Raw genomic sequence first — 15,000 nt, 5'->3', positions numbered from 1 at the left:
AGAAATGTCAAGAAAGGCACTTAAAACATGTTTCAAAATGTCTTCATGAAGATGTGGTAAAAACATGTTTTTAAAAGATGCAGAAAAGGAAAAAGTTGCGACGTTCTTCCACCACTTCCTGCTGAAGATGAAGTGTTTGACGTTAGGGTCCTCGGGTCAAAAGGTCAGCAGACATTTCCACACAAACACACTGCGAGAAGAAATAAGTCTTCAACATGTCATGAAGCTTTGCAGCCAGCAGGAGGCGACATTTACCTGCAGTCGTCAGCACCTGTGCTGATCACGTGACTGTCGCCCTGGGAGAAACGCACGTTGGTGACGTGAGGCGAGTGTCCCACGTAACGCTTGTGTTTGGCCTGTGGGGGCGACATCACATCACCTGACAACTTGCCTTTGTTGCCACCTTTCATACCCACAAACTTTGTTGCCACCTTTCATATCCTTGGACTTTGTTGCCACCTTTCATACCCACAAACTTTGTTGCCACCTTTCATATCCTTAAACTTTGTTGCCACCTTTCATATCCTTAAACTTTGTTGCCACCTTTCATATCCTTAAACTTTGTTGTCACCTTTCATACCCACAAACTTTGTTGCCACCTTTCATATCCTTAAACTTTGTTGCCACCTTTCATACCCACAAACTTTGTTGCCACCTTTCATACCCACAAACTTTGTTGCCACCTTTCATACTCACAAACTTTGTTGCCACCTTTCATACCCACAAACTTTGTTGCCACCTTTCATATCCTTAAACTTTGATGCCATCTTTCGTACCCACAAACTTTGTTGTCCCCTTTCATACTCACAAACGTTGTTGCCACCTTTCATACCCATAAACTTTGTTGCCACCTTTCATACCCACAAACTTTTTGTTGCCACCTTTCATACCCGCAAACTTTGTTGCCACCTTTCATGCTCGCAAACTTTGTTGTCACCTTTCATACACATAAACTTTGTTGCCACCTTTCATACCCGCAAACTTTTTGTTGCCACCTTTCATATCCTTCAACTTTGTTGCCATCTTTCATACCCACAAACTTGTTTTCATACCTGCAAACTTTGTTGTCACCTTTCTTACCCGAAAACTTTGTTGCCATCTTTCATACTCACAAACTTTGTTGCCACCTTTCATACCTGCAAACTTTGTTGTCACCTTTCTTACCCGAAAACTTTGTTGCCATCTTTCATACTCACAAACTTTGTTGCCACCTTTCATACCCGCAAACTTTGTTGCCCCTTTCATACCCGCAAACTTTGTTGCCACCTTTCATACTTACAAACTTTGTTGCCACCTTTAATACTTACAAACTTTGTTGCCACCTTTCGTGGTTAAACTTTGTTGCCGCCTTTTGTAGTTGTAAACTTTGTCGCCACCTTTCATACTCGCAAACGTTGTTCCCACCTTTCATACTGTCAAACTTTGTTACCACCTTTCATACTTAAACTTTGTTGCCACTTTTCATACTCACAAACTTTGTTGCCACCTTTCATACTCGCAAACGTTGTTACCACCTTTGATACTTAAACTTTTTTGCCACCTTTCGTACTTACAAACTTTGTTGCCACCTTTCGTACTTACAAACTTTGTTGCCACCTTTTGTACTTACAAACTTTGTTGCCACCTTTTGTACTTACAAACTCTGTTGCCACCTTTTGTACTTACAAACTTTGTTGCCACCTTTCGTACTTACAAACTTTGTTGCCACCTTTCGTACTCAAACTTTGTTGCCACCTTTCGTACTTAAAAACTTTGTTGCCACCTTTCGTACTTAAAAACTTTGTTGTCACCTTTCGTACTCAAACTTTGTTGCCACCTTTCGTACTTACAAACTTTGTTGCCACCTTTCGTACTTAAAAACTTTGTTGTCACCTTTCGTACTCAAACTTTGTTGCCACCTTTCGTACTTACAAACTTTGTTGCCACCTTTCGTACTTAAAAACTTTGTTGCCACCTTTCGTACTTAAAAACTTTGTTGTCACCTTTCGTACTCAAACTTTGTTGCCACCTTTCGTACTTACAAACTTTGTTGCCACCTTTCGTACTTAAAAACTTTGTTGTCACCTTTCGTACTCAAACTTTGTTGCCACCTTTCGTACTTACAAACTTTGTTGCCACCTTTCGTACTTAAAAACTTTGTTGCCACCTTTCGTACTTAAAAACTTTGTTGTCACCTTTCGTACTCAAACTTTGTTGCCACCTTTCGTACTTACAAACTTGTCGGTGCACGGGAAGTGGAAGAGTTTGATGAGTCCCAGGTCGTCGCCAGTCACCACGTTGCAGCCGCCATGTGACACACACGCACTCGTCACGTCCGCCTGCTCAGCGTTTCTCGGCCAAATCCCCAAAACTTCGTCTCCCAGCACGCTGACAAAACAAAACACTTCCTCAACCATCATTGCATACCTACCATATTTGCATCCGAATACGATACTTTCATCTGTACGATACTTTTCATTCGTACAATAGTTGCATCCACTTATGATACTTTCATGGATACAGCTCGTAGGCGCAGGAAACAAACATTGATGAATAAAGATGTTCTTTTTTGTATTATTTAAAGGTAAAGAATCAAATTATTAAAAAGTAAATATATATAATAATATGTGAAGATTCATGTTAATATATATATATATATATATATATATATATATATATATATATATATATATATATATATATATATATATATATATATATACACAAATGGTATTAATAATGTGTATGTATTGTTATTAATAAGTAAATATATATAATATTAATAATATGTAAAGATTCATGTTAAGTAAATATATATATATATATATATATATATATATATATATATATATATAGTATATATTAGGGATGTCCGATAATATCGGCCGATAAATGCGTTAAAATGTAATATCGGAAATTATCGGTATCGTTTTTTTTATTATCGGTATCGGTTTATTTTTTTAAAATTTTTTTTAATTAAATCAACATAAAAAACACAAGATACACTTACAATTAATGCACCAACCCAAAAAACCTCCCTCTTCATTCACACAAAAAGGTTGTTTCTTTCTGTTATCAATATTCTGGTTCCTACATTATATATCAATATATATCAATACAGTCTGCAAGGGATACAGTCCGTAAGCACACATGATTGTGCGTGCTGCTGGTCCACTAATAGTACTAACCTTTAACAGTTAATATTACTCATTTTCATTAATTACTAGTTTCTATGTAACTGTTTTTATATTGTTTTACTTTCTTTTTTATTCAAGAAAATATTTTTAATTTATTTATCTTATTTTATTTTATAATTTTTTTTTAAAAGTACCTTATCTTCACCATACCTGGTTGTCCAAATTAGACATAATAATGTGGTAATTCCACGACTGTATATATCGGTTGATATCGGTTTCGGTTGATATCGGTATCGGTAATTTGGACAATATCGGAATATCGGATATCGGCAAAAAGCCATTATCGGACATCCCTAGTATATATATATATATATATATATATATATATATATATATATATATATATATATATATATATATATATATATATATATATATATATATATATATATATATATATATATATATATATATATGGTATTAATGTGTATATATTGTTATTAATTAATAAGTAAATATATATGTTATTAATAATATGTAAAGATTAATGTTATTATTAATAAGTAAATCAATATATTATTATTAAGTAAATATTCATATTATTAATAAGTAAATATGTATGTTAATATGTAAAGATGTTATTATTAATGTTATCATGTTATTGATGTTATTATTATCATGTTATTATTAATAAGTAAATATATATATATTATTATGTAAATATTCATATTATTAATAAGTAAATATGTATGTTCATATGTAAATATTAATGTTATTATTAATAAGTAAATATATATATATATTATTATTAAGTAAATATTCATGTTATTATCAAGTAAATATGTATGTTAATATGTAAAGATTCATGTTATTATTAATAAGTAAATATATATATATTATTATGTAAATATTCATATTATTAATAAGTAAATATGTATGTTCATATGTAAATATTAATGTTATTATTAATAAGTAAATATATATATATATTATTATTAAGTAAATATTCATGTTATTATCAAGTAAATATGTATGTTAATATGTAAAGATTCATGTTATTATTAATAAGTAAAATATATATTATTATGGAAATATTCATATTATTAATAAGTAAATATGTATGTTCATATGTAAATATTAATGTTATTATTAATAATAAATATATATATATACAGTATATATATATTATTAAGTAAATATTCATGTTATCACCAAGTAAATATGTATGTTAATATATGAAGATTCATGTTATTATTAATAAGTAAATATATATATACATATTCTTAATAAGTAAATATGTATGTTAATATGTAAAGATTCATGTTATTATTACGTTTAGTTTTATTTTATTAATAAGTTAAAGATGTATGTTATTAATAATATGTAAATATGAATGTCCTGCTATTATTAAGTAAAGATTCATGTTATCACTCTCAGTACAGTTGTCAAATATTAGCGTGAGTATCTTTATGAAATATCTAACAGACATTTAGTATTACTGGATGGGTTGCAATAATTGGAGTAGTCCGTCAGTACCAAGTTTGTACACCAGGTGGTGGTGTTGCACAAATGATGTTCATGACATACAGGCCAGTACTTGTGGTTGCAATTCACCGTTTAAAAAGGAGAGAAGAAGGTATATATTCAGTGTTATTTGTGATGTACAATAAGAGTACACAGTACAGTACACAGTATGTGTGTGTGTGTGTGTGTGTGTGTGTGTGTGTGTGTGTGTGTGTGTGTGTGTGTGTGTGTGTGTGTGTGTGTGTGTGTGTGTGTGTGTGTGTGTGTGTGTGTGTCTCACCTGGTCCAGGAAGCCCAGGTGATTCTGTCAATGACGTTCTGCTCAGTCAGGAGTTTTCCAGAAGGAAGTTCAAACACCAAGCGTTTGTACGCACCTGTGCACACCTGCACACACACATTACATCTACTGCTTTCTTTTCAGCACATGTATATAATGTATATAAATGAATCAATGAATGCAAGGTGTAGGAGTGAATCAATAAAAGTGTATAAATGAATCAATGAATGAAGTGTGTATAAGTGAATCAATAATGGTGTATAAGTGAATCAATGAATGAAATGTGTATAAGTGAATCAATAAAAGGTATATTAATGAATCAATAAAGGTGTATAAATGAATGAAAGATGTATAAATGAATCAATGAATGAAATGTGTATAAATGAATCAATGAATGAAATGTATATAAATTAATCAATGAATGAAAGGTGTAGAAGTGAATCAATAAAATTGTATAAATGAATGAATGAATGAATGAAATGTATATAAATGAATGAATGAATGAAATGTAAATAAATGAATCAATAAATGAAAGGTGTAGAAGTGAATCAATAAAAGTGTATAAATGAATCAATGAATGAAGTGTGTATAAGTGAATCAATAATGGTGTATAAGTGAATCAATGAATGAAATGTGTATAAGTGAATCAATAAAAGGTATATCAATGAATCAATAAAGGTGTATAAATGAATGAAAGATGTATAAATGAATCAATGAATGAAATGTGTATAAATGAATCAATGAATGAAATGTATATAAATGAATCAATGAATGAAAGGTGTAGAAGTGAATCAATAAAATTGTATAAATGAATGAATGAATGAATGAATGAAATGTATATAAATGAATGAATGAATTAAATGTAAATAAATGAATCAATAAATGAAAGGTGTAGAAGTGAATCAATAAAAGTGTATAAATGAATCAATGAATGAAGTGTGTATAAGTGAATCAATAATGGTGTATAAGTGAATCAATGAATGAAATGTGTATAAGTGAATCAATAAAAGGTATATCAATGAATCAATAAAGGTGTATAAATGAATGAAAGATGTATAAATGAATCAATGAATGAAATGTGTATAGATGAATCAATGAATGAAATGTATATAAATTAATCAATGAATGAAAGGTGTAGAAGTGAATCAATAAAATTGTATAAATGAATGAATGAATGAATGAATGAAATGTATATAAATGAATGAATGAATTAAATGTAAATAAATGAATCAATAAATGAAAGGTGTAGAAGTGAATCAATAAAAGTGTATAAATGAATCAATGAATGAAGTGTGTACAAGTGAATCAATAATGGTGTATAAGTGAATCAATGAATGAAATGTGTATAAGTGAAACAATAAAAGGTATATCAATGAATCAATAAAGGTGTATAAATGAATGAAAGATGTATAAATGAATCAATGAATGAAATGTGTATAAATGAATGAATGAATGAATGAAATGTATATAAATTAATCAATGAATGAAAGGTGTAGAAGTGAATCAATAAAATTGTATAAATGAATGAATGAATGAATGAAATGTATATAAATGAATGAATGAATTAAATGTAAATAAATGAATCAATAAATGAAAGGTGTAGAAGTGAATCAATAAAAGTGTATAAATGAATCAATGAATGAAATGTGTATAAGTGAATCAATAAAGGTGTATAAATGAATGAAAGGTGTATAAATGAATCAATGAATGAAATGTATATAAATGAATCAATGAATGAAATGCATATAAGTGAATCAATGAATGAAAGGTGTATAAGTGAATCAATAAAAGGTATATAAATGAATCAATAAATGAAAGGTGTATAAATGAATCAATGAATGAAAGGTGTATAAATGAATCAATGAATGAAAGGTGTATAAATGAATCAATAATGGGGTATACAGTAAATGAGGTAATGAATGAAAGGTGTATACATTAATCAATAAAGGTGTATAAATTAATCAATGAATGAAAGGTGTGAAAGTGAATCAATGAATGAAAGGTGTAATAGTGAATCAATAAAGGTGCATAGGTAAATCAATGAGTGAAATGTGTATAAGTGAATCAATAAAAGGTATATAAATGAATGAATGAATGAAAGGTGTATAAATAAATCAATGAGTGAAAAGTGTATAAGTGAATCAATAAAGGCGTATAAATGAATCAATGAATGAAAGGTGTATAAGTGAATCAATATAGGTGTATAAAAGAATCAATGAATGAAAGGTGTATAAGTGAATCAAAGGTGTACAAATGAATCAATGAATGAAAGGTGTATAAATAAATCAAACGTATACATGAATGGTACATACATGAATTAGTAAATATGTATAAATATGAATCAATAAAGGTGTATAAATGAATGAAAGGTGTATACATGAATCAATGAATGAAATGTATATAAATGAATCAATGAATGAAATGCATATAAATGAATCAATGAATGAAAGGTGTATAAATGAATCAATGAATGAAAGGTGTATAAATAAATCAATAATGGGGTATACAGTAAATGAGGTAATGAATGAAAGGTGTATACATTAATCAATAAAGGTGTATAAATTAATCACAGAATGAAAGGTGTGAAAGTGAATCAATGAATGAAAGGTGTAATAGTGAATCAATAAAGGTGCATAAGTAAATCAATGAGTGAAATGTGTATAAGTGAATCAATAAAAGGTATATAAATGAATGAATGAATGAAAGGTGTATAAGTGAATCAATATAGGTGTATAAAAGAATCAATGAATGAAAGGTGTATAAGTGAATCAAACGTATGTAAATGAATCAATGAATGAAAGGTGTATATATGAATCAAACGTATACATGAATGGTACATACATGAATTAATAAATATGCATAAATATGAATCAATAAACGGTGAATAAATGAATGAATGAAATATTAATACATGAATACAATGTGTATGAACAAACCAATGGAAGCTATATAAATGAATCAATAAAGGTGTATAATTGAATGAAAGAATACAAGGCGTATAAATTAATCAATTAATGAAAGGTGTATAAGTGAAACAATGAATAAAAGAATACAAGGTGTATAAATGAATCAATGAATAAAAGGTGTATAATTGAATCAATGAATGAAAGGTATATAAATGAATTAATAAAGGTGTATAAATGAATGAAAGGTACATAAATTAATCAATAAACGGTGTATAAATGAATGAATGAAAGGTATATAAATGAATCGATAAACGATGCATAAAAATGAATTAAGGAAATATTAATAAATGAATACAATGTGTATGAACAAATCAATGGAAGGTATATAAATTAATCAATTAAAGGTGTATAAATGAATGACTGAAAGGTGTATGGATGAATGAATAAATGAAAGGTGTATAAATGTATCAATAAAAGGTGTATTAATGAATGAATAAATGAACGGTGTATAAATTAATCAATAAAAGGTCTATGAATAAATGAAAGGTGTATGAATAAATGAAATGTGTATAAATGAATCAATAAAAGGTGTATGAATGAATGAAAGGTGTATGAATGAATGAAATGTGTATAAATGAATCAATAAAAAGTGTATAAATTCATCAATGAATGCAATGTGTATAAGTGAATCAATGAATGAAGGAATACAAGGTGTATAAATGAATCAATGAATGAAAGGTGTATAAATGAATCAATGAATGAAAGGTATATAAATGAATCAATAAAGGTGTATAAATGAATGAAAGGTGTAGTATCCAGCAGAGACCCCAGACTTCCCTCTCCAGAGCAACATTAGCAACTTCCTCCTGGGGAATCCCGAAGCGTTCCCAGGCCAGAGAGGAGATGTACTCCCCCCATCTGGTCCTCGGCCTGCCCCGGGGTCTCCTCCCAGTGGGACGTGCAACAAGGACCTCCCTAGGGAGACGCTGGTGAGGCGTCGAGATGCCCGAACCACCTAAGGTGGCTCCTTTCCAAGCGGAGGAGCAGCGGCTCTACTCCGAGTCTCTCTCGGGTGACTGAACTTCTCACCCTATCTCTCAGGGAGATGCCAGCCACCCTTCTGAGGAAACTCATTTCGGTCGCTCGTATTCGCCATCTTATTCTTTCGGTCATGACCCACACTTCATGACCATAGGTGAGAGTAGGAATGTAGATAGCTCGGTAGACCGAGAGCTTTGCCTTCTGGCTCAGCTCTCGTTTTGTCACAGTGCGGCAGAGAGACTGCAATACTGCCCCAACTGCTCCAATTCTCTGGCTGATTTCCGGAATGGGGTCCCAGGGACAACAGCTCCAGCAGAGACCCCCAGACTTCCCTCTCCAGAGCAACATTAGCAACTTCCTCCTGGGGGATCCCGAAGACTGCAATACTGCCCCAGCTGCTCAGATTCTCCGGCTGATTTCCGGAATGGGGTTCGATTCTCCGGCTGATTTCTGGAATGGGGTCGCGGGGACAACAGCTCCAGCAGAGACCCCCAGACTTCCCTCTCCAGAGCAACATGAGCAACTTCCTACTGGGGGATCCCGAAGACTGCAATACTGCCCCAGCTGCTCCGATTCTCCGGCTGATTTTCGGAATGGGGTCGCAGGGACAACAGCTCCAGCAGAGACCCCCAGACTTCCCTCTCCAGAGCAACATTAGCAACTTCCTCCTGGGGGATCCCGAAGCATTCCCAGGCCAGAGAGGAGATGTAATCCCCCCATCTGGTATTCGCCAGCTTATTCTTTCAGTCATGACCCACACTTCATGACCATAGGTGAGAGTAAGAACGTAGATAGCTTGGTAGAGCGAGAGCTTTGCCTTCTGGCTCAGCTCTCGTTTGGTCACAACAGTGCGGCAGAGAGTCTGCAATACTGTCCCAACTGCTCCCATTCTCCGGCTGATTTCCTTCTCCATCTGTCCCTCACTCGTGAACAAGACCCCGAGTTACTTAAACTCCTCCACCTGGGACAGAGTCTCGTTCTCTACCTGGACTGTACAACCCATCGGTTTCCTGCTGAGAACCATGGCCTCAGATTTGGAGATGCTGAGGTGTATAAATTATTGAATGAAATATATAAATGAAAGGTGTAGAAATGAATCAATAAAAGGTGATTAAATGAAGGATTGAAATATAAATGAATGAATGAATGAATGAATAATGAACAAGGTGTGTACCTGTATGTGTGTGCTGTCAGAAGAGAAGTCGAGGTGTAGGACAAAGGCGGGCAGGTGACAGCAGGAAACCATCCTGCTCAGTGTGGATCCTCCTAACACGTCATAGACATCCACGCTGTTCTCCAGAGAACCCACCGCCAACATTCTTCTGTCTGGACTGAATCTAGCGACACATTTAGCCACACCTTTAGCAAGACGTTCAGCCACACCTTCAGCAAGACCTTCAGTCACACCTTTAGCAAGACATTTAGCCGCACCTTTAGCAAGACGTCCAGGCACACCTTTAACAAGACCTTCAGCCACACTTTTAGCAAGACCTTCAGCCACACCTTTAGCAAGACCTTCAGCCACACCTTTAACAAGACGTTCAGCCACATCTTTAGCAAGACCTTCAGCCACACTTTTAGCAAAACCTTCAGCCACACCTTTAGCAAAACCTTCAGCCACACATTTAGCAAAACCTTCAGCCCCACCATTAGCAAGACCTTCAGCCACACCTTTAGCAAGACGTTCAACCACACCTTTCGCCAAACGTTCAGCTATACCTTTAACAAGACGTTCAGCCACACCTTTACCAAGACGTTCAACCACACTTAGCAAGACCTTCAGCCACACCTTTAACAAGACCTTCAGCCACACCTTTAGCAAGATGTTCAGTCACACCTTTAACAAGACCTTCAGCCACACCTTAAGCAAGATGTTCAGTCACACCTTTAACAAGACCTTCAGCCACACCTTTAACAAGACCTTCAGCCACACCTTTAGCAAAACCTTCAGCCACACCTTTAGGAAGACCTTCAGCCACACTTTTAGCAAAACCTTCCGCCACATCTTTAACAAGACGTTCAGTCACATGTTTAACAAGACCTTCAGCCACACCTTTAACAAGACCTTCAGCCACACCTTTAGCAAAACCTTCAGCCACACCTTTAAGAAGACCTTCAGCCACACCTTTAGCAAAACCTTCAGCCACACCATTAGCAAGACCTTCAGCCACACCATTAGCAAGACCTTCAGCCACACCTTTAGCAAGACCTTCAGCCACACCTTTAGCAAGACCTTCAGCCACACTTTTAGCAAGACCTTCAGCCACACTTTTAGCAAGACCTTCAGCCACACCTTTAGCGTGACGCTGGGAGAGGTCACATGATCCCACATTACCTGATGTCCTGAATGGCGGCACCACGGTCTCTCTTCTTTGCCCACACCTTGAGGGAGTTGGAGAAGAGGAGGAGGAACTCTCCGTTCTTCATCCCCACGGCCAGCATCTCTCCATCCCAACTGAAGCTCACGCTCACCGCTGCATGGCCCACGCACACCTTCTTCTGCAGCTTCTGCAGGCGGGGACACAATGAGATAACTAGACATGAGATAACTAGATATTAGATGTCCTAATAACTAGTTATTTAGCCTACTAGCTGTTTTGCTAGTTAGCTTGCTAGATATTTTGCTAATGACCTTGATGGTTACATTTGGAGTTATCTTGTCAGCTAGTTTGCTAAGTCACAGGTTATATACCTTGGTAACTATTTTGTTATATTTCTATATAACTTTATAGTTATTTTGTTGGTTGTCTTGTTAGTTAGCTTGTTAGATTACAGGCTAGTTAGCGTGAGTTTTGAGAGTTACAGTGCCAGCTAACGTTCTAGCTGGTTGTTGGTTGTCTTGTTAGTAATCTTTCTAGGTATTTAGCTAGTTAGCTTGCTAGATCACAGGCTAGTTAGCGTGAGTTTGAGTTACTTTGAAAACTAACTTACTAGTTAGTTTGTTAGTGGTTTGTTTAGTTATATCCATAGGTATTTAGGTAGTTAACTTGTTGGGACAGAGGCTAGTTATCGTAAGTTTTGAGAGTTACCTTGCTAACTAACGTTCTAGTTAATTTGTTGGTTGTCTTGTTAGTAATCTTTCTAGGCATTTAGCTAGTTAGCTTGAGTTTTGAGATAGTAACCTTGCGAGCTAACTTTCTAGTTATTTTGTTGGTTGTCTTGTTAGTTATCTTTCTAAGCATTTTTCTAGTTAGCTTGCTAGCTAGATCACAGGCTAGTTAGCGTGAGCTTTGAGAGTTACCGTACCAGCTAACGTTCTAGCTACTTTGTTGGTTGTCTTGTTAGTAATCTTTCTAGGCATTTAGCTAGTTGGCTTGCTAGATTACAGGCTAGTTAGTGTGTGTTTTGAGAGTTACCTTACAGGCTAACTTTGTAGTTATTTTGTTGGTTGTCTTGTTAGTTATCTTTCTAGGCATTTTTCTAGTTAGCTTGCTAGTTAGCATGAGTTTTAAGAGTTATCTTGCAAGCTAACTTTTTAGTTATTTTGTTGGTTGTCTTGTTAGTAATCTTTCTACGCATTTAGCTGGTTACCTTGCTAGATCAAAGGCAAGTTATCGTGAGTTTTGAGAGTTACCTTGCTAGATAACTTTTTAGTTATTTTGTTGGTTTTGTTAGTTATCTTTCTACGTATTTAGCTAGTTAGCTTGCTAGATCACAGGCTAGTTATTGTGAGTTTTGAGAGTTGCCTTGCTAGCTAACTTTCTGGTTATTTTGTTGGTTACTTTGTTAGTTATGTTTCTCGGTATTTAGCTAGTTAGCTTGCTAGATAGTTTGCTAATGACCTTGATGATTACATTTGGAGTTATCTTGTCAGCTAGTTTGCTAAATCACACGTTATATGTCTTGATAAATATTTTGTTGTAATTCTATACAACTATAGTTATCTTTTGAGATATTCCTCTAGTTAGCTTGCTAGATCACAGGCTAGTTAGCGTGAGTTTTGAGAGTTACCTTGCTAGCTAACTTTCTGGTTATTTTGTTGGTTGGTTTTGTTAGTTATCTTTCTAAGTAATTGGCTAGTTAGCTTGCTAGATCACAGGCTAGTTATTGTGAGTTTTGAGAGTTACTTTTTTATTGCTAACTTTCTGGTTATTTTGTTGGTTGTCTTGTTAGTTATCCTTCGAGGTATTCAGCTAGTTAACTTGCTTTATCACAGGCTAGTTAGCATGAGTTTTGAGAGTTACCTTGCTAGCTAACTTTTTAGTTATTTTGTTGGGTTTGTTAATTATCTTTCTATGTATTTAGCTAGTTAGTTTGCTAGATCACAGGCTAGTTATTGTGAGTTTTGAGAGTTACCTTGCCAGCTAACGTTCTAGCTACTTTGTTGGTTGTCTTGTTTGTTATCTTTCTAGGCATTTTTCTAGTTACCTTGCTAGATCACACGCTAGTTAGCGTGAATTCTGAGAGTTACCTGGCAAGCTAACTTGTTAGTTAATTTGTTGGTTTTGTTAGTTATCTTTCTATATATTTAGCTAGTTAGCTTGCTAGATCACAGGCTAGTTATTGTGAGTTTTGAGAGTTACCTTGCAAGCTAATGTTGTAGTTACTTTTTTGGTTGTCTTGTTTGTTATCTTTATAGTTATTTAGCTAGTTACCTTGCTAGATCACACGTTAGTTAGCGTGAGTTTTGACAGTCGCCTTGCAAGCTAACTTTTTGGTTGCTTTGTTGGTTGTCTTGTTAGTTATCTTTTGGGGTATTTAGCTAGTTAACTTTCTTTATCACAGGCTAGTTAGCATGAGTTTTGAGAGTTACCTTGCTATTTAACTTTTTAGTTATTTTGTTGGTTGTCTTGTTAGTTATCTTTTGGGGTATTTAGCTAGTTAACTTTCTTTATCACAGGCTAGTTAGCATGAGTTTTGAGAGTCACCTTGCTATTTAACTTTTTAGTTATTTTGTTGGTTTTGTTAGTTATCTTTCTACTTATTTAGCTAGTTAGCTTGCTAGATCACAGGCTAGCTATTGTGAGTTTTGAGAATTAACTTGCAAGCTAACTTTTTAGTTAATTTGTTGGTTTTGTTCGTAATCTTTCTACGTATTTAGCTAGCTAGTTTGCTAGATAATCAGCCAGTTATCTTGAGCTACTCATTTAGCTAGTTACCTCTCGTTATCTTTTTAGATATTTTGCTAGTTACGTCGGGTTATCTTGTTACCTAGCTTAGTATTTAAATATGTTGCTAGTTATCCTGTTAGTAGTCTTTCTAGCTAGCTGGTTCGTCAGTTGGACCTTGTCAGCGAGGTCCCACAGCCTGACGGTGGCGTCGTCTCCGGCCGTGACCAAGACCTCCTTGGCGGGATGACACGACAGACCCCAGACGCCGCCCCGGGCGTGGCTGTCCAGCAGCACGTTGGACGCCGCGTTCTTCTCGCCCACCTCGATGATCTCGCCGTCCTTGGTGCCCACCAGGATCTTGCCCTGAGGAGGAGGGAGCGGCGGCGTGAGCGAGCACGACGGAGACGACGGGGTCGCGTGCAAGGCGAAGAGGTCTCACTCTGCCTCGGCACACGGAGCGCACGCACTCCACGGGGCGAGACGACTCCAGCTGGAACGCCCGGCAGCGCTTCATCTCCTGGTCCCAGAGCTTGACGGCGCCGCCCTCCTTGGTCCTGTCAGGGAGACACAGGAACAGGACTCAGCGGCGCCCCCCGTCAACAGCGTGCGGTGTTGCGTTCTCACTGACGGCCTCTCCTTGCCGCCGGTGACGATGAGGCCGTCCCTCAGCGTGGTGTACATGCAGAAGACGGGCCCCGTGTGCGCCTTGGCCACCGCCCTCAGCAGGAAGTGCTCCCGCCACACGTACACGTCGCCGTTGACGGCGCCCGTGAAGGTCAGGTCCACCTGCGGGGAGAAGGTTCTGCAATGTTCCGCCTCGCTGCTGGGGTGTGTTCCAACTCACGGCTCCGAAGGCGAGGGACAGCATGGTCTGCATGCGGCCGCCCTCCAGCGTGGACACCACGCCTTTCTTGTACACCAGAGCTCCGCCCACCAGCGTCCAGAACTTCACGTGTTTGATTCCCACCGACACGAACTGACAGTCCGAGTCCGGCCGGAACTCCGCCGCAAAGATCCTGTGGGGATGTCCCGCTCTGCCGCACACTCTGGAGCCTGCGGGGAGGGAGGCGAGCGTCTGGTTACGG

The 15,000-nt window shown here is 36.1% G+C and overlaps 1 protein-coding gene across 6 annotated transcripts in view; it reads right to left on the bottom strand.

Annotated features, from left to right (window-relative positions):
* LOC133657757 (echinoderm microtubule-associated protein-like 6) overlaps nucleotides 1-15,000 on the bottom strand; it is a 52,029-nt gene that overhangs the window by 300 nt on the left and 36,729 nt on the right. For 5 of the 6 annotated variants that reach the window (XM_062059437.1, XM_062059435.1, XM_062059438.1 and 2 more), the window contains 10 exons: nucleotides 14,760-14,968; nucleotides 14,544-14,701; nucleotides 14,355-14,469; nucleotides 14,090-14,278; nucleotides 11,200-11,372; nucleotides 10,039-10,201; nucleotides 4,921-5,024; nucleotides 2,214-2,367; nucleotides 256-356; nucleotides 1-190 (listed from right to left, as the gene is read on the bottom strand). The exon at nucleotides 1-190 is cut by the window's left edge and continues 300 nt beyond it. In XM_062059437.1, the coding sequence (XP_061915421.1) occupies nucleotides 157-190; nucleotides 256-356; nucleotides 2,214-2,367; nucleotides 4,921-5,024; nucleotides 10,039-10,201; nucleotides 11,200-11,372; nucleotides 14,090-14,278; nucleotides 14,355-14,469; nucleotides 14,544-14,701; nucleotides 14,760-14,968 (1,400 nt within the window). In that variant the 3' untranslated portion in view covers nucleotides 1-156. Of the gene's footprint in view, nucleotides 191-255; nucleotides 357-2,213; nucleotides 2,368-4,920; nucleotides 5,025-10,038; nucleotides 10,202-11,199; nucleotides 11,373-14,089; nucleotides 14,279-14,354; nucleotides 14,470-14,539; nucleotides 14,702-14,759; nucleotides 14,969-15,000 lie in introns of those variants that run through there. The other variant, XM_062059441.1, reaches the window with a different exon arrangement.

The sequence above is a fragment of the Entelurus aequoreus genome, linkage group LG09 (assembly GCF_033978785.1).
Source record: "Entelurus aequoreus isolate RoL-2023_Sb linkage group LG09, RoL_Eaeq_v1.1, whole genome shotgun sequence".
NCBI classification, from domain to species: domain Eukaryota; kingdom Metazoa; phylum Chordata; class Actinopteri; order Syngnathiformes; family Syngnathidae; genus Entelurus; species Entelurus aequoreus.
Note: the sequence above shows the minus strand (reverse complement) of the source record. Positions and strands in the feature narration are given on the sequence as shown.